General features: G+C 41.9%; 4 protein-coding genes across 5 annotated transcripts; all 4 read right to left on the minus strand.

Annotated features, from left to right (window-relative positions):
* Positions 1-2,611: 2,611 nt before the first annotated feature.
* Positions 2,612-6,658, minus strand: LOC310989983 (GTPase IMAP family member 9). The gene is made up of 3 exons (XM_083977187.1): positions 6,601-6,658; positions 6,038-6,186; positions 2,612-4,774 (listed from the first exon to the last, which is right to left on the minus strand). The coding sequence occupies exons 1-3, from the start codon at positions 6,623-6,625 to the stop codon at positions 3,914-3,916; spliced, it is 1,035 nt and encodes a 344-aa protein (XP_083833313.1). The 5' UTR covers positions 6,626-6,658; the 3' UTR covers positions 2,612-3,913.
* An 864-nt stretch (positions 6,659-7,522) lies between these two features.
* On the minus strand, positions 7,523-13,772 carry hmgxb4a (HMG box domain containing 4a). The gene is made up of 13 exons (XM_083976695.1): positions 13,693-13,772; positions 12,937-13,042; positions 12,587-12,723; positions 12,353-12,428; positions 11,679-12,263; positions 11,358-11,561; positions 9,484-9,662; positions 9,261-9,342; positions 9,107-9,171; positions 8,913-9,009; positions 8,670-8,833; positions 8,331-8,453; positions 7,523-8,191 (listed from the first exon to the last, which is right to left on the minus strand). The coding sequence occupies exons 2-13, from the start codon at positions 12,971-12,973 to the stop codon at positions 8,147-8,149; spliced, it is 1,794 nt and encodes a 597-aa protein (XP_083832821.1). The 5' UTR covers positions 12,974-13,042; positions 13,693-13,772; the 3' UTR covers positions 7,523-8,146.
* Positions 13,773-14,049: 277 nt separating this feature from the next.
* ankrd54 (ankyrin repeat domain 54) lies at positions 14,050-18,672 on the minus strand. Its single transcript, XM_083976389.1, has 8 exons — positions 17,968-18,672; positions 17,460-17,507; positions 17,271-17,369; positions 17,040-17,111; positions 16,766-16,813; positions 15,176-15,300; positions 14,969-15,076; positions 14,050-14,811 (listed from the first exon to the last, which is right to left on the minus strand). Exons 1-8 carry the CDS (start codon positions 18,380-18,382, stop codon positions 14,737-14,739), a joined length of 990 nt encoding a protein of 329 aa, XP_083832515.1. The 5' UTR covers positions 18,383-18,672; the 3' UTR covers positions 14,050-14,736.
* A 280-nt stretch (positions 18,673-18,952) lies between these two features.
* On the minus strand, positions 18,953-24,493 carry foxred2 (FAD-dependent oxidoreductase domain containing 2). Of its 2 annotated transcripts, none has more exons than XM_083977838.1 (10): positions 24,339-24,493; positions 23,591-23,805; positions 23,191-23,496; positions 22,842-23,093; positions 21,927-22,244; positions 21,650-21,816; positions 21,282-21,447; positions 20,633-20,859; positions 20,346-20,516; positions 18,953-19,619 (listed from the first exon to the last, which is right to left on the minus strand). In XM_083977838.1, the coding sequence occupies exons 2-10, from the start codon at positions 23,800-23,802 to the stop codon at positions 19,387-19,389; spliced, it is 2,052 nt and encodes a 683-aa protein (XP_083833964.1). In that variant the 5' UTR covers positions 23,803-23,805; positions 24,339-24,493; the 3' UTR covers positions 18,953-19,386. The 2 variants fall into 2 exon arrangements, with proteins under 2 accessions (XP_083833964.1, XP_083833965.1); XM_083977839.1 differs by having other exon boundaries at positions 23,591-23,808; positions 24,339-24,483.
* Positions 24,494-25,965: the final 1,472 nt, after the last annotated feature.

A 25,965-nucleotide genomic window follows, 5' to 3' on the forward strand; every position in this document is an offset into this window, starting at 1 on the left:
CTGTAATGTAACAAGAACCATATTTCTTATGACATTTATTGTTCTTTAATGATTTAAAAATTATGTTTGACTTGCTAATAAATTAATTCCAGGACTTTTGTCAGAGGGTTTAAAGGGCGATTTATACACAATCATTTTTTGGGTCTTTCTCTGCTTTTTGTAATTGATATAACTGTCTTTATGTATGTGAAACTCCTTTTTTCCCAGTTCATCCAGGGCTGTCCTAAAGCTTTATAATTATCATGTTCGGTTATTAAGCTATTCATTAGATGTGGAAATATTGGACACTGTATGAAAATATGTGTTTGAAAGTAATGCTGTTATTATCACAAAGACACTGGAGCGTTTAATGATAAAGTGTGATGCTGGTGAAAACCAGCAGTGAGAGAGTGGCCTTGTGCTGTTAAGGAAAAACTGTGTCATCTTGTTTATTTTCCTTTGGTTTGCTGTCTTTTCCAGCCCATAGGGCGCGATGATAACAAAAAAATATTGCGGTGTCCACGTCTCACAGCGGACTAGCCCCCCTCCTCAGACCCGGCGAGGGACCACAAGGCCCTTAGAACAACATTTTTGCTCTGAGGGAGAGGAGCAGAAGTTACAGCCTGTGTGTTAATGATGGCTCACTGGTGATTCCCTCACATGTTTGTTCAGATTTTGGCTTCGCTTACACATACAGGCACAAATCAACTCTGCATCCCAGCGTTTTTCTCCCACTCTGTCCCACCAAAGTCTCATCTTCCCCAGCTGATACTGGCCTCCTCTGCCGACACTCTGGCCTTGATTTGTGCTACTTTTGATCTGTGATACTTTTGTGTTTTGTCTTCCTTGAGAAATAAATTTCCCTTCAAAAATATTCTCTTTAATTTCTCTTCATAAAGGCCAACTCTATCATTGCTCACTGTGTCTTATGCGTGAGGTGTATCCACCAGGGCTGAATAATATTTGGACAGGTGTTCTTTCATATACATTAACTTCAAGGGGTCTGGTATGCTGTTTCATTGCAGCCCCATAAAGAGAAAAAAAAGGCAGCATAACCTGGCTGGTGGATCCTTAAGCTGGTGCTGTATAATGTAGTCTATACTGTATGTGTAATCCCTAACAATAAAAAACTGTTTAGCACCAATTTTCCTTTACTTTTAAAACCTTCTTTTTTCCTGTTTCAGACAACTGTGGAGGCCACATCTGGAAGACAGATGTAGTCCCAAAGCTTGTTCTCTGCCTTTGACTCTCGCTCTCTCCCTTGCATTCACTGCTTCTCACTCACTCTCTCCCCACTCTCTCTTTCTCGCGTCTTTCCCTCCCTCCCTTCTCTTTTTGGGAAACATGAGAGCTGGGTTAATTCTCTCCCTCTCTCTCCTTCTCTCGCTCTCTCTCTCTCCCACCCCAGCCGGACCACCCACATTCGGAAACGCCTAGCTGTTCCTGAGGCAGAGCCGCCGGCAGTTTAGAGACAGAGGGAGAGCGAACCAGTGCGGGAGAGAGAGATGTAAGGATGGGTTATGACTGACGGTTTTAGCAGAGTATCAATTACATCAATGTCAAAGCCATAACCTGCCATTGTATGAGGGGGAGAGAGAGTCTGAAGCAGCTGCTTTATGCTCAGCTGAGTTTAGACAGCACGAATCCTGGGCTTTTGTTCCTCGCACACAGCTATCTATAGTCTCATTGTGCAGGAACGCAATGTTTCTCTTGATGCATCTCAGAAAATCCAGAAAATACAACCTTCATGTTTAAAGTTCACCTTTGTCATTTTCTGATTATCTAAACATTGAACAGACATGTCAATACCTTGATGATATCTATGAAAATGAGTAATTTCAGACTCACAGATGTCAGAAATAACAGTGAAATCTACTTAAAGCAACAACTTTTATTTGCTTGATAAGCAGGAAATAAGGATCTCTCAGTTCACCTCAACCATTTCAACTTCTCCAATATTAAGGTCAATGTCTCCACCTTGTGGATGAGTCTGAGTACTGCCTCTTTGAGAGTCTCATAGTGTTTCAGCAGTAACCCCTTTAGGAGTGTGACAATTGTAACTAATCACTTTGATGGTTAATAAATAATTTTATGGATCACCAGTATAGCCTACCACATATATATAATACAAACAACTGACCAGATAACTATAGAAGCCAAGAGATAATTATCTCCTGACCAATCATTTTAACTGAGCCTCTTTAAAGGTGTACAGAAATGGCCGTTTGTCCTGTTTGTCGCGCCGAGTTGTCACGAGCTGCAACACGAGTTTACCCGAGTGAGGAAAACGAATTTGATTGGTCGTTATCGAGCGGGCGGGATATTCAAATCTTGGGGCGAGACCGAGCTCCGTGTGTGTGTGTTGTCTCAGACGTTTGAATGACGGATGACGGATCCAATATCAGTGGCTGATGAATCGTGTACAGGCTGACGTATAATCCGTGCGCCTGCATTATCCAATGCGAAAAAAAAATACACACTTTCATCTCGGATTTACTCAAAAATAGAATTTTGCACAAAGTTTGGCCTACAACGTCTGAAAGATGAGTTATCACATTAATTTTATGACCAAAAGTGGGCTCAAATTCAATTTTCTTTTCTGTACACCTTTAAACTGTTTAGCTTTGTTTCCTTTTTCACAGCAACCTTTTACGTTCTAGTTCAGTTTCCTCAAGAATCAAATAACAGAGCTAAAAAATATAAACCTAATACTGCAGTTTCTCTATTGGCCATTTGAGATCATGTCCATAGACTGTGAATAAAGATGGACGTAGCCTCCATGACATCACCCACAGGTTTCTGAAGAGCAGATTTGAAGCTCAAAGTGGGCTGTCGCCATCCTGCCAGTACCTCATGCCACTAATGTAAAAATGGGCAAACCGGAGCTCAGAGGAGGTATATTGTATATGCTGGACTGAGGCAGGCATACGTTCCCCCACCAATCCCTCAAAGCTGCACGCCCTACATTATTCAAAGCCTTAATACAGTTAAAATAAACAAAAGAGAGAGGAAATAAGAAGTAGAGACAAAAACTCTTGAACCAGGCTGTAAACATGTTTTTTCTGCTGTATAGTCTTTTTTTTTAACATGGGAGTCTATTAGGCTTACACTTCATCAGACCCCACAGATTCCCATGATAAAAAGCCTAATTTTACAGCAGAAAGAAACATTTCTACAGGCTGGTATATAAGGTATTTGTCTCTACAGTTACTTTCCTCCTTCATGAGAACTGGACACAGAGTGAAATGTTATGGGTACAATTTTATAATTAAAGCTTAAAGTTATGCATAATTGAGGGCGTGGCCAATCTAAGTCAAAGGTTGGTGAGCGTATGCTTTCCACAAACCACCATGCAACAAAATCTGCACAGATAAAATGCCCCTCCCATTTGCTAGTGTTTGGATTAGCTGGGAATTAGCCTGAATCAGGCACTGCCAAGATGGCAGCAGCAGAGCAGCCCACTCTGAGCTTCAGAAACTCCATATAAATGCTGCTGGATGTTTAAATTAACAACTGGGGCTAAAAGGTTTGATGTATAATGTTATAAGTAGCCTACCTTGTTAACATCACAGACTAACGTATTACTGTAGTGGAAGAAAATGTTAACTTTTACATTTTGAACTTGTTGAGCTGAACCATCAGGAGAAAATTACAAGGCTACTTGATAAAACAGCAAATTATGAGGAAAATACACAAGTTGTTTTTAAACCTGGCAACCCAAACATTATGATTAATGGTTTACTAGTGATCTGTTAATGATAATGTTAACCAAAGTGATTAGATAATACTACTAATAAAAAGTGGTAATGATTAGTGTAGTGGTCAAGCATAAATACTATCCTGATAAGTGCTAGCTGGTGAGCCCATAGCTTAATAACAGTGAAGTGACATTAAGGTGCAACTTGATGCGTAATACAATATATGAGATCATCTCTTATTTAGTTTTTTTCTGCGTATTCCTTCTCCCCACCTCAGTAGCCACTGATCCGACTGTGGCCCCCACCATACCCCCAAACGGCCCCCCCACAAACAGGCCGACCAGAGCTCCAAACAGGGCCTCCCTTCTCACCAGCGTGGACAGCCACTTCACCCAGCCAGTCAGCTTCTCCCACAGGCCAAACAGAGAGAAGGTAGCAGGGGAGGACGATGAGACGCTGGTGGGTGGGAAAATATCATCTATATCCACATCCAGATCTCCTGTGCTCCTCTCTGCCTCCTCACGAACAGCTTCCATTTCCTCCTCTGTAACGTCTTCCTCTGGTTGTGAGTCTGTGGGAGACACCTTGTCCTCCGCTCTTCTCTCTCTCACTATCTCCGCCTGCCTCTCTCTCACTCTCTCCTCGGCCTCTCGGTACAGAGGGCAGCTCAGGTGTTGCGTCTCGCTCTCTCTCGCCACCTGCTCCACCTTCTCCAGCAGCTCCTCCACAGCTTTCCTCTCCTCTGCTTCTCCGCCGCGGGCTTCCAGAGTGTGGTAGCGCTCGCCGCATCGCTCCACCAGCTCCTGGAGGTCTTTGCGCCATGTGACGAGGTATTCGCTCAGCTGCTCGTCCTCCTCCAGCTCCTCCGTGTGGGTGAAGAGTACGATGGTGTTCCCGCTGACGGCAGAGGGGCCAAACAGCTTCGTCAGGACGTCCAGCGCCTTGGCCTCCCCGTCGGCCTGCTGGTTCACGGGGACACACAGCAGGAAGGCATGCGGCCCCTGGCTGGATAATGAGATGAAGGAGGAGATGTGTTTTCTCCTCTCCTCTGGGTTGCAGTCAGAGCTGAACCAGGCTGGACTGGAGACGACCACCACCTATAGAGATGTGGAAGAAGCTTAACTTCGGGGTTCGGTGGCATTTGCTTAATCCTTTTTTCACTTTTGAAGTACATCAAAGCTACAACCCAATGTGTAACTGTAACCAAATACAAGATAAGGCAAGAGGGATTTGCATAGATACCACTGTAGGAAACCGTAATCCATGTAAATATGAACAGTAGACATTTGTATATCCAGGTATGTGGTATACATGTATCATACAGCTATATTTGCAGATGTATATGTTTGTGTAACTAAATCTCTTTCTTTGTATATAGTATAATGTTCTGTTTGTTGGAGAACTTCTGTAATGTTTTTCATAGTGATTTCTGTCGGCTCAATAATACCTAGAATATGCCTGTTTAAAAAAACAAACAAAAATGGCATTACACAAAATTTCTCACTTTTTAATGGTCTGACATCACTGCAATACACTCACCACCTCAATTAGGTCCTCAAAAGGGTTTTATTATTCTTCCTCATTTATGGGCAGGATGAGAGAAGTGTGTTTCTCTATTGAAGCTATTTAAGATTTTCAATACAGTTCCTGACTGTTCCTCCTGACGTGGCCATTAAATGTGTTTATACCAATTAGTTAACTCTCCATGTAGTGTTCAGCCATGTCTGCACTGGATTCAAACAGTCTGGACAAGGGAAACACTGTACTGGATGAAAATCTGGAAGACAAAGCCCTGCTCATGTGCACATGTCACATAATGACATAATCCAAAACAGCTGGTTCGGGGTATTATGAAAAGGAAAATGTTTGCATTGCTACAATTATAGCTGCAACAAATTCCAATGAGACATTCAATCCATTATCATGGTCTTTTTATGGCTGACAGAGAAGCGTGTTTCTATTCTGAGAGTTTCCACCAGTAACTACCAGTGCTGCTGAACCAACCACAACTGAGATCTGCAGGGTTACAGCTCTAGTTGGGCCACAAGGATCGCAACTGGGTTTGATTTTGCATCCAAAAATAGATATGAATGAACTTTTATTTTAAAATTTTAGGTGAAATTTGCCCTTTTCTTCCTCTGGTTGTCAAGTGACGTCATTCCAGATATAAATGCTGTATGTAAACCTGTTGATCTGAGACCTGTATCCCTCAGCCACAGTCACAATGTGTTATTGACAGTATCCAAACATGTTTTATGAATACTACATCAGATACATGTGGTTATTACTCCTGCATGCCTCTCTGGCCTTATATAACTACAACTGCTGGTTTGTTCTCTGTGTTTATTTCACTCTCTCACCTGTCTGCCTGCCACCTCTCCTCTGTGTTTACTACACTCCTGGGTCTCGTCCACCGCTGTGCCCTGCTCTGGGTCTTGCAGGCCAAGGATGGTGTTGACTGCTGGTCTCTTTCCTGCCCAGGTCCGGCCCAGCACCACCAGCCTTAGCTCTGTTTAACAGGAAGCCAAGACACATAGCAGTGAAACAATAAGGAAAATATTTTGTCCACTGTACCAGTCCTGTGTAACACTGACTGCATAACACAGTTGTTCACAGATAAGTTTTTACAGTGTAACATTACTCCTCTCATATCATCTTTTGCATGAATGTAACATTATTAGTCTGTATATGCAGTTTCTAATGATAGCAGTCGAGTTGTTGTATCATGGCATCGGCCACAACCGCTTTAAAATTTCCCAGAAGTGACAGCGCCCTTTGCAGCTGCGCCTCTTCATCAAAACCGCACAAATACGGAAAACACGCAGCGGCAAACCTCACAGTACTGACTTGACTCCTTTAACGCTAATGTCTCACTGGGTGGGTTTGTGAAGCGGCTTGTTTACACATGAAATGTTTGCCTTACCTGACTGTGAAGCAGATGCTGACATTTCTGGTCCTGCTCGCTGCCGTATTTAGTGTTGAGTCAGACAGGGATGAGCACACTTCCTAGTTCCTGCAGACTGACTCAGACCCGCCTCTGGCCCCGGACTCTCCCCGCCTGTCAGACTCCTCCAGAGGTGAACACACAACACAGCTCCATCTGTTGTGGCGGCCGAGGCACGGTGTCTCAACCCCGGGCCCGAGGACCGCGTGGGGTCCGGTGTGATCGCACCCAGTGAAAGGTTTTCCTTTTTTAAAATGTATGAGCATAAAGCAGGCTGAGCTGCAGGCTGAGCTGCAGGACACGTTTGTTTTTTGTTGTTGTTTTTATTAATAATCTTTTGTCAAAATATTCACCATCATTTCAATTCATTCCTTCAACTTTTTTCCTTTCTTTTGGTATTTTCTTTAAATTATTTTTTATGTGAGCATTACTAAAATGTTAAACTACACTTAATAAAGCAGATAAGAAAGTAGGGTAAGTTTGTTTATATCAGCATGTTGATTCAGTGGCATATCTAGATGTAAGCACCTGTGCATTTCTGATGTTCAACATATGTGTTTAGCATGTTGGTATGCTAGCATTTCGTTGCACCAAACAGATGAGACAATAGACAACAGACAAGTGTGTCTAGTAGCTTACTCTTAGTTTGGTGTAAGTTTGGAAGTGACAGTATACTAAAAATATGATTGTCTGTATTATCCACAAGTCTTTTACACATTTCACCACAAAATTTAAACATGAACATCCAGGTAGCGCGAGAGGAAAAGTCAAAGGATTTCATGGTAATCCATCCAGAGGCTTGCTGAAATACACACATGTGGCTCAACAAAATGACAGAGGCTGCGTCATAGCTGAACAGATCATATTTTAATGTTTCCATTTTGTTAAATCTGAAGCTCTGACAGTGAATCACTTGAACAGCTCTTGATCAGGACAAGATTGCACCTGAAGGTGTTTTCTGTCACATTTGAAACTCTAAGGTACAGTCAAAATCTAAATGCTGTATCCACAATAAAATATCAAATCTATAAAACATGAATGCATGACAGTACTTTTTACATGGTAAAAGGAAAATAAGCAGGTTAAATATATTACCTTGTGTCGATGATGAGCAAAAGAGAATGACTTCAATGTTCCTGTACATTTCAGTAAAAAAAATCCAATATGAAGACAACTACAGGACACAGGACACACCCACCTAATGCACACTGACATTCAGTACAGGCATACACCCATTCACACCAGACCACGCTGTACAGTGACAGTAAAACTAAGCTGACATGCCGAGAGAGATTAGCCCGTTCAGTAAAACGTTTCATTTAAAAAATATGACAATTAGAAAATTAAGAGAATGAGGTCTTTAAAAAAATACACTTTAAAAACATGTTGACACTAGAAATATCCAAGTTTTCAAATGCCAAGCAGTGGCTTAAATTAAAGTCCAAAGTCACTTCTGTACGGAAACCGTTCCAGTCAAATCTGACGACTTCTGTTGACATGATCCAGAGTGATTATCATCCTTTACTCACAGGCCAGGCATGATGTAGGCGATGTTGTCCAATGTGTTTGACTGATAGGAAGAGAGAAGACTTTGTGAGAATATTGCAATTGAGATGCACATGATCACTGTCAAGTGTAAATCTCCTGAATGTAGTGCAGTTCAAGTGAAGAGGAAGCAAACAACACTCAAAATGATGTATATACTGTACCAGGACGTTTCGAGGGCAGCCGTTTAACTGTGGTATCTGCGCTGTGAGACAGGTCAGAGGACCCAGAGCACACAAGATGGAGTCCAGAAGGACGGACAGACTCCCAGACACTGCAACCATCCCCTGCCACAAAGAAACATCACCCACATGATTCATGTATTCATTTATCATTAGTATTTATTATTCAATGCCAGACTTGTAAAATGTGGCACAAAAATAAACCTCTTAGATATTCACTAATCTTTTCTGCTGCCTTTGTATTTTTTATGACTGTGTGGTGACGTTAGAGCCACAAAAAAATCTTGTCCTCCGTGTGCACACATGCATGAGGAAACCTACCTCTGTTTCCTGCAGTCGATGTCCAATCAGAGACAGAGACTCTCCTAACAGCTGCAGGTGAGCTGCTGCATCGATGGGATCAACCTCTGGGACTCGTGCGGGGGACAGGGACATAGTGCTGGGAGCTTTGTTTGGTGACACCATCCCTGTTCCTGTTGCTATGACTTTTATGACAAAGGGACAGTGATGAGATCAAGAGAAGGCTGAAATCATTAAGTTTTATCATTTATCTCTTTAAAATACCTTTGCTTTTGCTCTCATTGGAGCTCTTGTGTTTGATTGTTGTGGCCTCAGCTTTGTTCTGTTTGTGCTGCAGGTACTGAGCTTTCTGTCTCCAAACCTGTAGAGGCACACACGGTAAGCACAGTGCACCACCATATACCATTAATCATCTCTAAAGCTTTCTCCAGCCTTGATACAAATAAGGAAAAACTTACTAGTTTGTCTTTCTCAGGCATGGCCTTCCACACCTCTGCCAACTTTTTGCTTAGCTCACCAAATACTGCAGATTAGACACACAAACATTGTTAAAATGTGCCACCAAATGTATTTTCAACAAAGGTATGGTGTATGTTAATATATTTGACCCACCTAGTCCTGGCTGTTCTGCATTGATGTTGACCCTGTACTCCTTACAGAACACCTGGTATGCTGTTGTGTTCTTCTTCTTGGGCTAAAGGAGGACAGAGAAAAGAAAATGCAAACAATTCAGTGTCATTGAGGGTTGTTAACTGAAAAATTACTTGGCATTTGTCTAATCTGACTAATTTCCACCCTCTCTGCAAATGTCAAGCCTATATTATAATATATTTACCTTCTCTTTCTCTTTCTCGTGCTTCTCCCGATCTTTCTCCTCTTTTTTCTTCTTCTTTTCAGTCACTCCATCATTGGCTGGATGGTGGTGTGGAGGGATGGGTGTGCCCATGGCATACATTGGGCCTACGGCACTGTGGGTGACAGTGGGGTGGGAGTGGCCGTGGCCCCTTGATGAGTCTGAAAAAAGTCATACAAAGACAAAACATAGGTGATGCAAGAGTGAGGGTTGAAGGTCAGGGAATTTAAAATATATTAACCCTGAGGAATGAACAGAAGCACTCAGACAATGTTTCACCATGAAATTTCAGACTGGGTTTAGTGAAGAATTATCCTCTCTTTTTGTATTTGTTATTTTGTTTTTCTTTAAAAAAATCTTGGTTGGATATTGGTACCATTAGGGATGCACCAATCTGATATTAAGATCAGATATCGGATCAAATAGCTATGTTGACCAATAGCTAGATCAGATAATGGGGCTTATCCATGACACTGATCTATTAATTCTATGCTTGTGGCGCGCTACATCACGTGTCGGCAGCATGCGCAGCATGCCAGTAGACATAAACACAGAGCAACAACATGTTACAAAGTTAGGAAAGCAATGTTTAAGTCAAGCCTGATGCCTTTGCTCTCTTCCACATAGCAAGGTACAGTATACAGTTTAATAATTCAACATTTGTGTCAGATCGGTTTTGGGTATGGGCCGATATACGGTATCGGCAAAGTTATAATCATTCACTCCAATTGTTTTCCAGCTTTTTCTCATCCTCTGATGCCTTGTTTTGACAGTTCTATGTTCTCATCAATTATTACATAACTTTTCCAGATGTTTAAGATTTTTACTGTGTTATCATTTCAGGTATCAAGATATTTAGGCAGGTATCATATCAAAGTCAGAATTTTGGTATTGTAACAACACTTTATTGGAGTTGAATCAGTTATTATAGTGAATAAAGTGAAATTACTTTTTGCCACTGATTCTATCAAACTTAAAGGGATATTTCAACATTTTGGCAAATTCGCCTATTGCCATAATCCCTATAGTCTTAGAGGTAGGTTCATTGCCTTTAATTGTCGGTGCAAGCTGTTTTGAGACGTGAGCTCTGCACGGCGTGCTGTATTTCCAGGCTTTCCCTCATCAAATACACACACTCCAAAACGCTCTCACGGACAAGTTGTGACCTGCACATTCACCACGTTATGAGATAATGATGGAACGTTACAAGAGTTGTTTTCAAGGCAAATGCAGAGACTGAACTACATTCCCGACACTTGGTACTTGCAACTACACTTGCTTGGTAGAGTGACTTCAAAAGCGCAAGTAGTTCTGAGTATTTGCTTCATGCGTTATAATGTTACATAATTATACGTTTTTATTTCATAGCGTGGCGAATGTGCAGGTCACAACATTTTGGAGTTGTTAGATTGTGTATTTAGTTTGATGACGGAAACGTAGAAATACCATTAGCCTCTGTTGCGTTAGCTGAGCAGCTCCTGTCTCTGCCCCGCCAATCTCAAAACAGCTTGCACCGACATAAAGGTAATGAACCTACTCCTAAAACTATACGGATTATGGCAATTGGCCAATTTGCCAAAATGTTAAAATGTCTGTGGTGTCTTTGGCGTCATTGATCCGTGTTTTCATACATGTTCTGATTTTCTCAGGGTGATAACATTAAAAAAAAACATTTCAAAGGCAAACTGTAGGTGATGTTTGGCACCATTATATTAGACTCTAGTGGCCAATGGCATTCCTGCCCTCTACACAACTACTAACAATTGCAGTCTGTTGAAGTAGACCCACAATGAGGTGGACATGCATGATACTGAGCAGGGAGTTTTCTCGTTTCATTTTTTTCCACATAAACTCACCCGCAAATCCTTTGCTGTGCTTCTTGTCCTTGCCGCTTTTATCCTTGTCTCTGTCTTTCTCCTTGTCCTTTTTCTTCTTGCTTTTTTTGCTCTTCTTCTTCTTTTTCGACAGGTGCGTGTATGAATCATCTATAACTAGCTCTCCTGCCTCCAGCTCACCCCCAGATGAGGAACTATCATCTCCCATACCTCCTCCATAATGACCTGTGTAACACAGAGAAAAGCAACACACACAACATGTATAAATGAACATATTTTTTGCATTCTGTTACTGAGTCAAAGATAACTTTCATATCCTAGTGCATCATTTAGGTTTTTTACCTTCCACTTCCACTTCTTTGCCCACTACCGGCAGAGGATCACGATTCTGCTGTAGCTTCTTCTTGGGTGACTTTGAGAGCTGCATCCTGTCTCTATCCTTCTCTTTCTTCACACCCCCTTTGGACGAGTGTGGCGTGAATGGGAATGTTTCTCCTTCCTCTTTCTCTGGCGACATGATGAGCTTCATCTTCAGCCCGTCGGCCTCTCTTAACGTCAAAGGCTCCTCCTTGGGAGCTCCACCGTGGAACAGAGATGATTTTGAGGAAGAGGAGTGCTTCTTGGAGGAAGATGATGAGGAAGACACGGGGCGGGAGTGAGAGAGGGAGTGGCTACTTTTGCTTCCACTGCCGCTGCTGCCCTCACGTTTGCGGTCCTTGGAGGAGTGTGAGGAGAACGAGGGGTAAGAGGGTTTTTTGTGTAAGTGTGGGCTGGGGTCTGACCCTGTGGCCAAGGGGGAGGTGATGGCCTGCAGGAGGCCCATCGCCGTATCTGTCGAATGGGAAGACGTTGGGGAAGACATAGGTGGAGAGCGGTCTGCCGACTTGCGCTTTTTCTTGTGGGAAGGTGGGCCTGAACCATCATGGTCTGAGAGGGGAGAGAAAGGACAAATAAAATGTCAATAAGGGTCGATGCTTTGTGAATGAACTGATTATTACAATAGATCAACATCTCACCTCTGTAATAGTAGTCATCATTATGTTTCTTCTTCTTTTTGTGCGAGTCCCCTCCCAGCATGAAAAGTTCTGAATCCTGATTGAAATGAACACAGCTACTTTAGTTACAGCTACTGACCAATCCAGACACATTGTTAAATATATTGAAATGTCCATTTGCACTGTAATATATAAAACAATTTTAGTTTCTTTATTTGAATTATTATATTCTGTTATTACAGAGGGATAACTTACCTTGGGACGTTTCTTTGAAGACTTGCGGACCTGAGCAGCAATCTCCTCTTCTTCTCTTAGCAGATCTTTGTATGACCTCCTCTTCTCTCTCTGGCTGCGACCGGCCACAAGACCCCTGTCTCCATCCATTCCCACATCTAAAATATATAGAGTCCATATTATAATCTTGACGTGGACAGTAAAAACTTGATTCTCTAAAACATACGTAGAGTGAGAAATATCTAACAGCCTATATGATCGACCTTGTATCTCCTGAAATGTTTTCCCTTTCTGACTGCAGTCTGCACCGAGACACATTGTTTGATAAGCCTGCGCAACAGGAACACTGTAAAACAATATTATGGCATTACCCATTCCTCCTTTGCTCTTGATCTCCTCAAAAGCCATGGTTCCTCTGTTGACAACAAGTTGACTTGTCACAGGATGTCACTGACAACATAAGGGCAGGATAACGACCTGTTCGGGGTAACATCAAGAGAGAGAAAATTAGAAGAAAAGCAAAGTACTGAGTATTACAACAGTAATAATAGTAGATTTTACCCCTGAAAAGAGCAACAGCAGCTTAGGGTAACGAGGGGAAATCGTGGACGTTTCTGTCCTGATTATTTTAACGTTACATGGTCATCAACAAAGGTTACTACACCTTCATGGCTAACGTTACTTGGTTGGCTGCTGCAACTATTCCTGGTCAGTACAACACTCAAGAACTTCAGGAAAAATGCAATTCCGGTTATATTAAATTACTGACGAGGTCTTTCACCTACCAAAGAGTACAAAATGATGGCTAAACAAATTCCCGCCTACTTTTGTAAAGATACACAAACACACCCCCTCTCCATTCACTTTGACTCCTTAGCTCCCCATCGCAACACTTCCAGCACTCGACCCCGTCCCGCCGAGTGCGTCCCCAGCTGGCCGGTGACTGCGGCTAAGGAAAGGCCGAGGCTTTCACCCACTCGTAGGCCGCGGTCGCCTCAAGTGGACAAAAACACTGTGGTAGCAATGCATTTAACTCTGCTTATGTCTTCTTCTCCCCTGAGATGACAGCATGTGTAGTTTAGCAACACTGGAGCTGAGAAAACAATGTGTTTATTAGATTTTACTACCTCTATGAGATCTCCAATTTACGCGGGTCCAGTCGCCATCTTTTATTATCGGCGAAACAATACGTGTCCGTGTATGGGCGGGGCTTGGGTGATGCAGCCAATCAGCGTGAGGGAAAGTAGCCACATTAGCAACACATTCGCTAAAACTGTAGTAGGCCTACAATGTATCCTAAATTGACTGTGACAGTTATAAAGGGCGCTCTCATTTAAAATGTTTACACTGAATTAAGTCTATTACACAAATACCTATACCAACCTTCACTAAAATGTATGAAGGTACCACCTAATAATAGCTTCAATACACATTCATACAGTATGAAAGACAATATTTCATGAATATAGCCAAAGATAATGATTTATTGGTTCACACATCCATTTACAACAGTCAATTTTTTTTATTTATTTTTTACAATACAATGACATTAACACAACATGCAATACAAGAGAAAAAGGCATTGTGATCCAAAGATGCTGCTGATAAGTAATCAAAAATTACAACAGTGAAAATTATGAAATCATTTCATGAGAAATACATCCCATAGTGATCGTAGAGCTTGGCTAACAATGGCAGGCAACAAGAAAACCTGTGCACAGACACAGCAATGACTCACCCACACATATACATACACACATATACACACAGTAGAGAGCCAACGTCCCACTGCTAGCTTCTTTTCTACAAGCTTCCTGTTCTCAATGTATTTCGCCCTTTAGAAGTTCTTTTATCTGTCTTCTGAAGAGTTCATGTGTGTTTTTTTCTGTCTGTAAGCTGAACAGTTATCTACTGCACAACAGTATTGACCTCATACAAATGTAAGCATATTTTCAATTTAGCCAAGATAACAATAATTTTGTTGGCATGTTAGTCTTAGACATGAGCACCCTATCAAAACCTCATCAGAGCTAAGAAAATATTCTTATCTTGGTTCAAATGACGTGTTCAAATGTTACTGGACAGAAAACCTCAGTTTGCTTGTTTGGAGGCTAGTAGAGCAGGCTTGCTTGGTAAGGAGCAGGACTTCAGCCCTTTACACACTTTATCTTCTACCTATCCCCCAGATTCTGTTTCTGTAGACTGAGCGATGTAAAACTAGCCAATAAATCAGTCACCTCATCCACCTGGAAAAAACGAAACAAAGTAAACATGTACAAGTTAGTGAAAATCTGATGCATTGCAAATCACCAATACCTGTAAACTGAAGAACATGCACATCTCAGTTTAATTACATTATAAATCTTGGTTTTTATGCATGTGAATCTCAGTCTTAGGTCTCACCTGCTCTTTGGTGCGTGTGTGCTGCAGCTGTGTGGAGATGTGCTCCAGCCGCTCTTTAGCTTCACTCTGGCCCATTAAGTTCAGGTATTCCCTCAGCATTTGAATAATCTGTAAAGGAAAGTCACATAGAAACAAATCATGATCTATCAATATCAAAGCATCAAGTTCCTGATTCATTACACCACTCTAAATTGATGCATTATCTACCTGTGTGACTTCCCCTCTCAGCGTTTCTAAGCTGCGTGAATCTCCTTCCTGCAGGATGTTGAGTTTGGAGCGAGCGAGATGCAGCGGGGTCCTGCCCGCTCGGTCGAGGGCGTCCACACGGGCTCCTTCACAGAAACAGATTACAGAGCCTATTAATTTGTTATTAAACACTAATAAATGATCATAATGCTTTATAACAATAATCAAAACACATCATAGAGCAATTATAACTCTATTATAATACTTGACCTTATAAGCCATTATAAAATGCTCTATAATGTGTTATGCTTATTGTTATAATAAAAAATGTATGAGTGTTTATAATGATAGTTATACACTTTTATAAGCCAATTACAACACATTATAACTATATTTAATAACCCTAACAATTATAACGTATTATAATACCTGACCTTATAAGTCATGATAAAATGCTTTATAGTGTGTTATGATTATTGTTATAAAGCATTATGATCATTTATTAGTGTTTATAACTATAGTTATACAGTGCTATAATTGCATTATAACTCCTAAGTATAGTTATAATGCGTTATAGAGATAGGTGTCAAGTAAAGTGTAACTAATATATCTTATGCATTCATTTTCAAAGTTAGAGTTATACATTATTGAATTGGATTTGCTGATGAAATGTCAATACTAGTACATCAAAACATCACATAAGATTGGTGGAAAGTTTAGTGACCATATTTAATCAGTGCTCATCATGGTATCCTGTATTAATCAATAAGAACCTAGTGCAACAATTAATTTCTTGTACATTTTACAAGTGGTTAAATTCACTAGCTGTTTAACTATTAACTCAAAAGTAACTGTGAGTTTTGTTCATTAACAGATCTATAGAGCAATGTTCTTGCAAGTGATTCCCTATTTTGTTTGTGCACAACTAACCCAACGGCATAATCCCACTGAAAAAAGTACAACAACATGCCAGCAAAGGAAAGGCAAGAGAACGAGATTGCAACCTGGCAACATGGAGGGGGAAAAACAATGGCTTGGCAAAGGTTTAGGGAGAGGGGAAATGCACTCCACCCATTAGAGATCATATGTAAAATATTGCCATTAGCAAAAAGAAGTTTGTTTAAAGGGTACATGTAAAGCACTTTGTCTGCTGGACACTGTGGTTGTCTTCACCTCCAGCTAGTCCATTATTCTCCCACATTACAGCAAGTTGGAGTGCATCACTGTCCTAATATTATTACCTTTATTGCTTACTTGTGCAATCTGTAAAACGCTCATGACAAGCTGGATGTTGTGCATTGAAGCTATTAAATGCATGTATCCTGTTAAAAATATCTACATGTGCCAACCTGAAAACTTGTAAAATACATGTTGAATCTCTTTTGATTCAGATCAAATGTTATAAGCAGAAATAAGCACTACAAGATTTCTGGGAAATTCTTACAAAGAACTCCTTTATGCACATTGCACAATGTCTTTCCCATGTTCCTTCAGGGCAACAGACATCTACTTGAATAATATAAAACATAAAAAGTTGATTTTGATCACATGTATTTTCAGCTTTCTCTTGTTATGGGAAACTTAAGTCATATGCATGTACAGTGGTCTCACCTCCTCTCAGCAAAGTGGTGATAACAGGCACATGGTTAGTACAGGCAGCTGCAGAAACACAGATGAAACAGACACAATGTACATTAACAAAACTGCTTTACACAAATAAACAAAGATAAAATTCTGTTTTCTGTAGCACAGCACATCTGCACATCTCAACAGGTGTAAGCCTGAAGAAGCTGCACAGTTGTGTGTCAGGTTGAAACCACAGCCACAATCATTAGTGACCACAGTGCTGTGTGGGCTTTATGGGTCACAGTGATTGTTCTCCTACCCAGATGAAGAGGGGTATTTCCCAGGCTGTCTCGCTGGTTGGGGTCAGCGCCGTGGCTCAGCAACAGTTGCACTACAGACAGAAAAATCATCAAAAGGATCAGCAACAAAGCAGCACAACTTTTCAATGTATTGTTCAACAAAGGATGGATTGTTTTCACTTCAACCTGCTGCATTCACTTTGATTATCTATGATAGTGTCCTCACATCTTTATACTTGTCACCAACCTACCAATGCTCTCGTTGCCATTGCAGGAAGAGAAATGAAGAGCTGTCCTTCCCTTGTCATCTGCTGCACATGGGTCTATGTCATCTTGCAGGAGTTTTCGAACTGAAAGAACACAACTTTATTAGCAAACGCCATCCTTCTCTTACACCACTTTAAAAAGTATTTCACTGCATCTTGCATCTCTGCTTGTACCTGTGTCGATGTCGTTGCTGTTTGCTGCTTCCCTCAGTCTTTTCACAGCTGTGGAGATTAGACATTCAAAGTGAGAGGTATGTAAATATGGTTTAATGATTGTATGAGGTGAGACTGTATGGCATTAGAAGAACAAAGACAGCATTTACATGGATCTACAGTGTCAATGTAATTTCCACCATATAATGCATCTATATGGTGTAATATTGTGTGTGAAGAGGAAATGTGTATCATGCCGATAGGAAGAGATGAGAGTAGCCTAGATACAACTGCGATTTTATCACGATGTGACATGACACGAAATGTTGTGTTCTTCTGTTATTCACAATGTGACAACTATAGGCGATAACTTCAGTTATTCAATAATCAGTTCTTGTCTTTACCTGATTGATTATATTTTGTTCATCGTTACTTGTCTAGTCAACACCTGGCTCTCTGCATACATACACGGACGCTCACTCAGCTTGTTTATTTCTAAATTAAGAGGCTACCTGACACAGTAACTTACCGTAAATATCTTTACCGATGGGACCCAGGTTCCTCGCGGCTCTGTGGTGTCTCCTGGCCCGGCTGCCCGTCATCTTCCCCAGCTTGCTCGCCACTGCAGCGTCGCCACCAAGCTCAGCTCGCCCGGGCTCCCACAACAAGTGCAGGTACCTGAGTTCCTTGTCGTCTCTCTGTCCGACTCGACCCAAAACCACTTTGCCCTCGCCAGTACCACTTATCCCAAACCCGACAGCACCAGTAGTACCCCCGTCGTCCATCCCCTCCACGTTGCCCCGCTGCTCTCCGTCCTCCGCCGCCGCTGCCGCCGCCGCCTCCCGGGTTGCATCCTCGGGTCCGGGCTCCAGCATGTACTCCCCCTCGGAGCTGGACCGGTCATTGTCCGACGCCGCTGCAACGATAGGGCTCCACCCGTCCATGCTTTATCGAGACATATGGAGGCTGTGTGTACACAACACTCGTTACATACGGTCCTTACTCCTGTCGAAGCGAGAAGGAAATAAAACCGTCATAAACACGAGCAGTCAACTTCGGCTGCGGCGTCTACTGCGTCAGCGCCGCCGGGGGCCATTGCACGGCGCCTCTGCACATTTACCCCCTCACTGAAACCTTCTCCCTTATTTGAAGTATTTTAGCACTATGAGACGCTTTTTCTTCACCGCACCAAAATGTCCCCTATTTTCACGTTTTCCATCTCGTCGGAGAAAGGTAGTAAAAAACACACCCATTGTACAGCCAACAGTCGCTGCGTGGCGACGACCAATCAGATTCTCTGTTGTTCATTTGTTCCGGTCCAATAGTATCAACGCAACCAAGCAGCCAATCAGAGCGTCCCCGTGCAGGCCCTCGATGACAGCTCTGCGCACGCGCAACTTGTAATATGAATTATGTTGAACAATAATTTTTTAGACAAACTTTGTATTTATTTTAAAATGTATATTTATTTAGGTAACATCATGTAAAATGCTGAGTGCATAATCATTGTGAAACACCCACCCTCCACCTATATAGATTCATTTAATCTAGATTTCCATGATATGAAAATGGCACATTATAATGCATATAAATATTTTAGGAGGAATACTAATAAGGGAGTATTCAACAGACAAGGTGCCTCACAAGGCAGTGCTTATTTTGCTGACTTTCCTCTAATGTTTACTCTCCTCTAGTGAATTACTTTTGGGCACTTTTATTTCTTAAGGAACACTATTAAAATAAAGCAAGGAAAGTTACTCTTTGGTTGAAACAGCCACATGGTAAAAATCTGAAACCGGTGATGAGGGGAGATAATACAGTTGGAAACTTCTACTTTGAAGTAGGGCCTGTTGTAGTCTGTCAAAAACATTTGGTCTTGAGGAAGGAGTGATTATAGGCGCTGGAGGTAGCAAGTATGAAGGACCTTTAACACATTTAAGCAAAACAATCAGAAGTCAAGTTTCAGTCCTGAAGACATGGAGGCTCCAGCTTGGGCCAGGTAGTTGGGGAATGCTGGGTCAGTGTCCGATGTGCCTGAATCCTGCTCAGGGGGCATCAATCCCGCGTCGTGAACATGCCGCCACAGCTGACTGCTGGGAGCAACGCCCTGATGCTTCAAGTATCCCTGCTGACAGAACAGTGGCGGCTTGCGGTGGGTGAGTGAGGAGCGGAAACAAGACTCTAAAAAGACAAGAAGAGGCACAGGAATAAGTCAATGCACCAGTTGCTCTGCAATACAGTGATACAACACAGTACTGGCTTTGAATTGCAATTCACTTTTCATTTTCTGCAATTATATTTATTTATTTACTGATATTTTTAAAATGCAATTTCCCACACTATTATGTATTAGTATGTATAATAATTTCCACATCTCATGGTTTATACAAGAAACTGTGTACTGTAGTTTGGCCTGAAGCTAAATCTCACAATAATGACAATGACAAATTAAAATGGGCTAGTTTGTCTAGAAGATAACTCGCTTAAATTAGCAGTAACTGCAACTTTAGCTTCAGACTCAATAGTGAAATTGACATGATTTGTTGTGGCAAAGTTGCCTTAAAATGCATAAACATTTCTACAGTTTAAACAGTTTGTCAACCAGCCTGAAAACTTTCAACAGTATTTTATCTCCACTCTTTGTGTAGTTACAGCTCTCTGCCTTTGTATGGCAGCATAGACTGTAAATGGCACTGTTACAGTCTTAATAATATAATCAGTCCTATATGGATACAGAAATGAATGTGAAAAATTTTCCTCAATGCAAACACACTAAAGGATAACCAACAGCTCCTCTGTGCTCTGTCACACTTTTTGTCTTCTCACAGTCTCACTACTTGAGGTATTTTCTGAGCTGAATTCATTTTATGGCCCTAGGAGTAAATCAGCCGTCATGCGCTGCGTTACCTGCATAGAAGGACCTGAGGTCGGTCTGGACACAGTGCTCCAGGAAGCGGCGCAGTGGCTGGACGTGTGAAATGGGACCCTCCCATTCTGTGAGGAAGTCTTCAACCATGTGATGAATGGCCTTGGGCCTGGGGAGAGGCCAGCCATGGGGACGGAGCTTCATTTCCTCCTCTGAGATTAAAAAAGAAAAAGAAGAACCTACATTTACTTTCAATCAGTCAAAACTGCAGCAATTGTACTCCAAAGGAGTATATTTACTTTTTGATGGAAGCAGAATTCCCACTCACCAGTAGGTAGTGTGTCATAGTAGTAGAAAACAGGGTGCAGAAAGTTGGATTTCCAAGCTCTGGTCCAGTCTGTTTCTGCCCTGTTACGCCCCAGGTAGTCTATCTTCTTCTTCCCATACTGCATGACTACGACTATCAGTCCATGGCTGGACACCTCGTGGCCCGAGAGAGAGGAGAACTGAGGCAAGGCCTGGATTGGAAACTCTTCTACGTATTCACAGTGAGAGCTGAGAGAGAAAGAGAGAGAAAAGGACCAAGTATGATGAGTGTAAAAAATAATTAAACGTAGTTTTGTTTATTTTGTAAAGGTTAGGTGGTGAAGAGCCTTTTATTAAATGCACACACACTGGGGAATCCTATAGTACATTTATTTTGGCTGGATTGCTTTCTGACAATTTTGCCTCCACAGCAGCCACTGTCCTTTTATATTGATCATATTGATTCATAAGAGCCAGTTGAGATGGTTTAGACATCTAATGCCTCTTAGCCAGTGGCCACATCCATTCAGTTGTATTCACCAGGACAGCTAAAGAGGAGGCATTTTCTTTCTTGCCACTATGACCCTAACCAGGACATAAGGGCAGAATTATCAGCAAGTTATGGTGGGCGGATGATCATAGCTGGTGATAGCAAAATATCGTCTGCTTACCCTCGAAGGAGTATGACATCCCCCAGCACCTCAAACATTTGGTACGGCCCAGAGGCCTCGCCAACCCGCTTCAGGATCCAGGACTGCAGCTGCCATGTCAACAGCTTTGTCGACGGCCACGGGTTGCTATGGTAACGGCGTTCAAGTACACGATGTACAGCTCGCACTGTGGCAGAAAATCCATACAGTGTGTTAAACAACACCTTAGTCATATGCGAAACTGGCATCGAAGCACTGCAGGTGTGGTTCAGTGTTAATGCCGACCAGGATGTGATCAGTGTGAGAGGGTGGGCACAATGAACCAATAAAATGAAAAAATATTTTTTTTCAGAAAGTAGGCTAGTGCTGTAATAATGCTGGACTTAAACCTGTGTAACGGAATCCATGGATGAAGCCGCCGGCAGATGAGCGGTAGTCTCTGGAGTGAGCTGCCGTCCCCAGCACGAACAAACCGGGCGTGTTCTTCCCTTCATACCAGGCCGTCACCCCCGGCAACCTCCCTTTGGCGTTGTCACTGTTTGGTGGGCAGGCAGACCTAGGGAATGAAATGTAAGTGTTATCCAAATAACACAGGTTTTTATAGATAATATAATGATACAAATAAGGGGAATCTGTCACAAAACACAACAATACATAAATCTCTACCCGTCAAATATGCTGAAGTTGAATCGGAATCCGAGGCATCGGATCACGCGGTCGTAGGGGTTTCGTGTTGAGAAGTTGTCGATGTGATAGCCTGGCAGTTCCTCTCCGGTCACGTCGGAGCTGTTCCTCTCACCCTGGTTCTGTGTGTACTTTTTTAAAGTCAGGTACAACTTTGCCTTCTTCTCTTTCTTCTTTCCACCTGATCTCCTCCCGCCTTGCTCCTTTCTCTTAGCAATAACTATTTTCTCCAGACGTGCCTCCACCAGCCCATCGAGGGACTTCAGCTGGTAAGTGTCCAGTAGCTCATTATTCACAGCTCTGAAAGACAAAAGACAGTTGGGTGAGATTATGTTATAAATGCAGACCAGCTGGCGAAGTTGAACTATATAAAGTACATCGCTGGAGGCAGCTCTTAATGAGGAAAGGAATTAGGTTTGATCCTGAATAAGGTTTCTTCTAGACTTTTTTTATGGCGCCAATGACACTTCCCGTACACTTGTTGCCGCGTGTTTCAGTTCACTAGCGTTGGTGTTTTTCTAACTCCATATTGTTTTGTATTGTCAGTCTAAGTAATAAGTGTCAGTACTTTTGTCAGTATGCGATTCCCATTGCACAAAACAATCAAATGTAAACATGGGAAACGCATACATATGTAAATGTGGGTAAATATATACATGTAGGGTGCAGGTTTTTGTGGGTATGATACATGTCTGTGGTCTTTTGATGTCATGTTTGTAAAATGATGTATTTCCCAAGGCTGTATTGAAGGTGGAAAAGGACAATAAAATCTAAAGCTAAAGCTAAAATCTAAATCTAATCTAAGTAAACAGCTATAAATGCGAACAATGACTTTGTAGCAACAGCCAAAAAAAATAACTCTAAGAGAACCACTGATAGAGACAGAACATGAAGTACCTGAGATCTCCAACATAATGTGTCTGCCATGCCAGTCGGACAGGGCTGGAGCTGAGCATGTGGACCCGACTAGCTCTTCCCAAGATGCTCTGGGCTGTTTCAAAAGCAGAGTTCCCCTTCCCCAGAATAAGTACAGCCTGGTCCCTGTAGTCCTCAGGGTTAGTGGAGATGGACTCGTAGCCCTCGACCAGGTCAGAACCAACAAACTCCACCTTCTGAGCAACCCACAAACCTGTGGCTGCCAGCAGGACGCTGAGGGAGGGAGGAGGACACGGGTACAATGGAATGTGAGCCACAATACAAATCAATGTAAAAATATTAATTAAAGGTGCAATATGTTGAAAAATACCTGCATGTGTAGTCCGACTCATGCTGGTCAGTCAGTATGTAGCTCCTGCCCGTGGATGACTGCACTGACCTGATCCTCCCAATGTCCACACCATACCGGACCCTCAGCCCGAGCTCCCTCACAAATATGGACAGGTAGAGGGGGTAGGCATCGGCTGGTGGGTAAAACTCACTGCTCACCCGCTTGAACAGGAGGTCGGGGTTATCGCTCAGCAGCGAGTTCCAGTCGTGACGCAGGTTGAACTCTCGGTTCTGCCTCCCCGTGTAGATCTTGTTGATGCTGATGAGCTTCCTGTGCCTGGGGTACCTGGTGTCCAAAGTGTCAAGCTTTAAAAATGTGATTCAAACACAGTTTTTTTTTCCAGCATCATATTATGAAATGCTTTCAGAAAGTTTCTTACTTGTGAAAGAAACTGCCCGGCCCCGAGTTCCTCTCCAGGATGATGTAGTCTCGTTTGGCCTTGGAGAGGAAATATCCCATCTGCAGCCCTGCAGGCCCGGCTCCGAGCACACAGTATTCAAAGTGACGGGTGGCATTGTGGTCATCAACGGAGCATTTGACAGAGCCAATAAGAAAGATGAGAAGGAGAAACGAAGCAAGGCTCGAATCCATAACCTGCTGGACGAACAATGATACAACATAGTAAAACCACAAATAAATTATAACATTAAACATCTGGAGTAAAGCAGCACCATAATATTTCTGCATCTTATTATGATTTGGGAAACTATAGTTGGAGGCATGATGGAGGAAATCTGAATCATAAAATGTGTTTTATGTATTAGGCTATGTTGTTTTCAGTTGGTTTGTAAACTCCCTTCAATGAGCTTTAATCCACTCCCTGCCTGCATGGGCATTTGGGCCACGGTTAGGCAACTGGCAACACTGAGGCTCGGTGGGCTACGCTGGAGCACATTTCACATCCATCCCAAAATTTTCATATCATCAAACTCACAGCATATGAAGCTAATGCGATAGATCAGAGACCATGGGAGCAGTGGACCCGGGGACGAGAAGACTCTTCCCCCCCGGCTCTCCCTCAACTCTCCAGCCGACGTTATATCACTGAGCTCGGGATGCGGCGGCTGCCATCGCCCGCTGCTGAAACAGATGTGCGGTCGGCCGGTGTATTTCTCATAACACGTTACCTTTTACATCCGTCGATGCCTCGCGGGAAACATCTGTGGCTCAGCGTTCATCGGCTCTGTGGAAATCTCTACATGTTTACAAACGAGCATCTTAAAAGCTTTTCCAGGTTTGTGCAGTCAAGTCCCCCTTGAAAATCCACTGGCACAATCCACTTCCCCCTTGGATGACTAAAGCCAATGGAGGGCTGCTTGCATAAGGGGGCGTGCTTATTAGAAAACACCATAGAATAGAGCAGGTTAGAAAAGAAGAGAGTGAACCACTGAATGCAGAGTGTCCTACATTCCCCCAGTGAGCAGACTGTGGTGATGGGGGAGGTCTGTCTGTCTGTTATGAAGTTTAACATCCCTCCAGGGGTGTTTCAGATAGTCTGATGCGTTTTTTCCTCTGTAAAAACGTATAATAATCTATTCAGTGTAACTGTCTTACAACTACACCTTCACTAAAACAATCCAGAATCTGTGCATAATTTAACTACTAGGTCACATGACTGGTGTCTGTAATATGATGTTACAAAGTCAAAAAACTGAGATTTAAGGTGAACATGGAGAAACTGTGAGAATGAGCAAGACACTGACACTTAAATGACTTCTGTTGCTACAACACATAGAGACGTATAGAGGTAATACATATTTGTTTCTTTAACATCAGTATGCTTTACAGTAGTCTGTTCTTTATATATTTCAAATATTATGAAACTTATGAAAACTATATGACATATTTTTTCTCCAGTGGAAACTGTTCTATCTTCCTCTTTGACCTTCACCTGATTCCCTTCCTCGTGCTCAGTACTTTGAAGGGATCAGTAAAATGAAGAGGGATTGGTTGAGATTGTTGTCTGAAAAGAATGTACAGTACACCTCAGCTACATGAACCTGTCATATGGAAATTATATTAATGTCTCCAATTTCACCTCAGCTTCACTCTGCATGTGCTCTCAGTCTGATACCCCAAGTTCATTCTACCTGTTTGAAACACTGCTTTAATGTCCTTCAGTGTTTGTAATTTTCATTTTCTTATTTTTATTACTCAGTATAATTGTGGGTTATTCTCATTACATAATTTACATTTAATTTCGTGTTTTATTTCTAACCCAGTTCACATGCTTCTTCTTCAATATTGCTGATGGATGGATAGATGAAGGTCTATTACTCAGGCTGTTGTCATGTGTCTGACATTTCGTAACTCTTTCACTGCAACCACTTTACTTGTATTAGTTTTTCCTCTTTGCGCTAGTCTTCTCATACAGTAGGCTACAGTGTAAATATTCACATCATTTACTTCAGTAAGATCAAAAAATACCACACTCTAAAATTACAACATTACAAACGAAATCTCTGAGTTCAAAAAGTAAGAAAAATAAAATAAAAGATATATTATTAATGTGCAGAATGGCTCCTTTCAGATCATCATACTGTAGGTTTTGCATATAAACTCTTAATCTGAAAAATAACCATAACTATTGATAGATAAATATAGTGCTCTTGAAACAGTACCTACAGTATTTTCCACTGTAAAGTAGTGAAAGTATTAATTAGTATAAAAAATAAAAGCAAACAAAAATAAAGTATTGAAGTACTTGAGTTTACGTACTACATGGTTATATTTACACACACTATATTTCTTTAA

This window comes from Trachurus trachurus (assembly GCF_905171665.1).
Source record: "Trachurus trachurus genome assembly, chromosome: 8".
In the NCBI taxonomy this organism is placed as follows: Eukaryota; Metazoa; Chordata; class Actinopteri; order Carangiformes; family Carangidae; genus Trachurus; species Trachurus trachurus.

Bases quoted from the DNA above. Each gene is read 5' to 3' on its own strand.
- foxred2 (XM_083977838.1), bottom strand. From the start codon at position 23,802: ATGGATTCGAGCCTTGCTTCGTTTCTCCTTCTCATCTTTCTTATTGGC. The intron at 21,817-21,926 runs GTAGAGATTTAT...TTCATTCCCTAG, and splicing joins AACTTCAGCATATTTGACGG to GTCTGCCTGCCCACCAAACA. The intron at 19,620-20,345 runs GTAACGCAGCGC...TTGTCTTTTTAG, and splicing joins CCTCAGGTCCTTCTATGCAG to AGTCTTGTTTCCGCTCCTCA.
- ankrd54 (XM_083976389.1), bottom strand. From the start codon at position 18,382: ATGGACGGGTGGAGCCCTATCGTTGCAGCGGCGTCGGACAATGACCGG. The intron at 16,814-17,039 runs GTAGGAGAACAA...GTGTTTCTGCAG, and splicing joins AAATACCCCTCTTCATCTGG to CTGCCTGTACTAACCATGTG. The intron at 15,301-16,765 runs GTGAGACCACTG...GTTTCTGTGAAG, and splicing joins CACCACTTTGCTGAGAGGAG to GAGCCCGTGTGGACGCCCTC.
- hmgxb4a (XM_083976695.1), bottom strand. From the start codon at position 12,973: ATGGCTTTTGAGGAGATCAAGAGCAAAGGAGGAATGG. The intron at 12,429-12,586 runs GTAAGTTATCCC...CATTTCAATCAG, and splicing joins CTTCAAAGAAACGTCCCAAG to GATTCAGAACTTTTCATGCT. The intron at 11,562-11,678 runs GTAAAAAACCTA...TGTGTTACACAG, and splicing joins CAAAGAAGTGGAAGTGGAAG to GTCATTATGGAGGAGGTATG.
- LOC310989983 (XM_083977187.1), bottom strand. From the start codon at position 6,625: ATGTCAGCATCTGCTTCACAGTCAG. The intron at 6,187-6,600 runs GTAAGGCAAACA...CCTGTTAAACAG, and splicing joins AGCATCTGCTTCACAGTCAG to AGCTAAGGCTGGTGGTGCTG. The intron at 4,775-6,037 runs GTGAGAGAGTGA...ACATCTCTATAG, and splicing joins GAGAGGTGGCAGGCAGACAG to GTGGTGGTCGTCTCCAGTCC.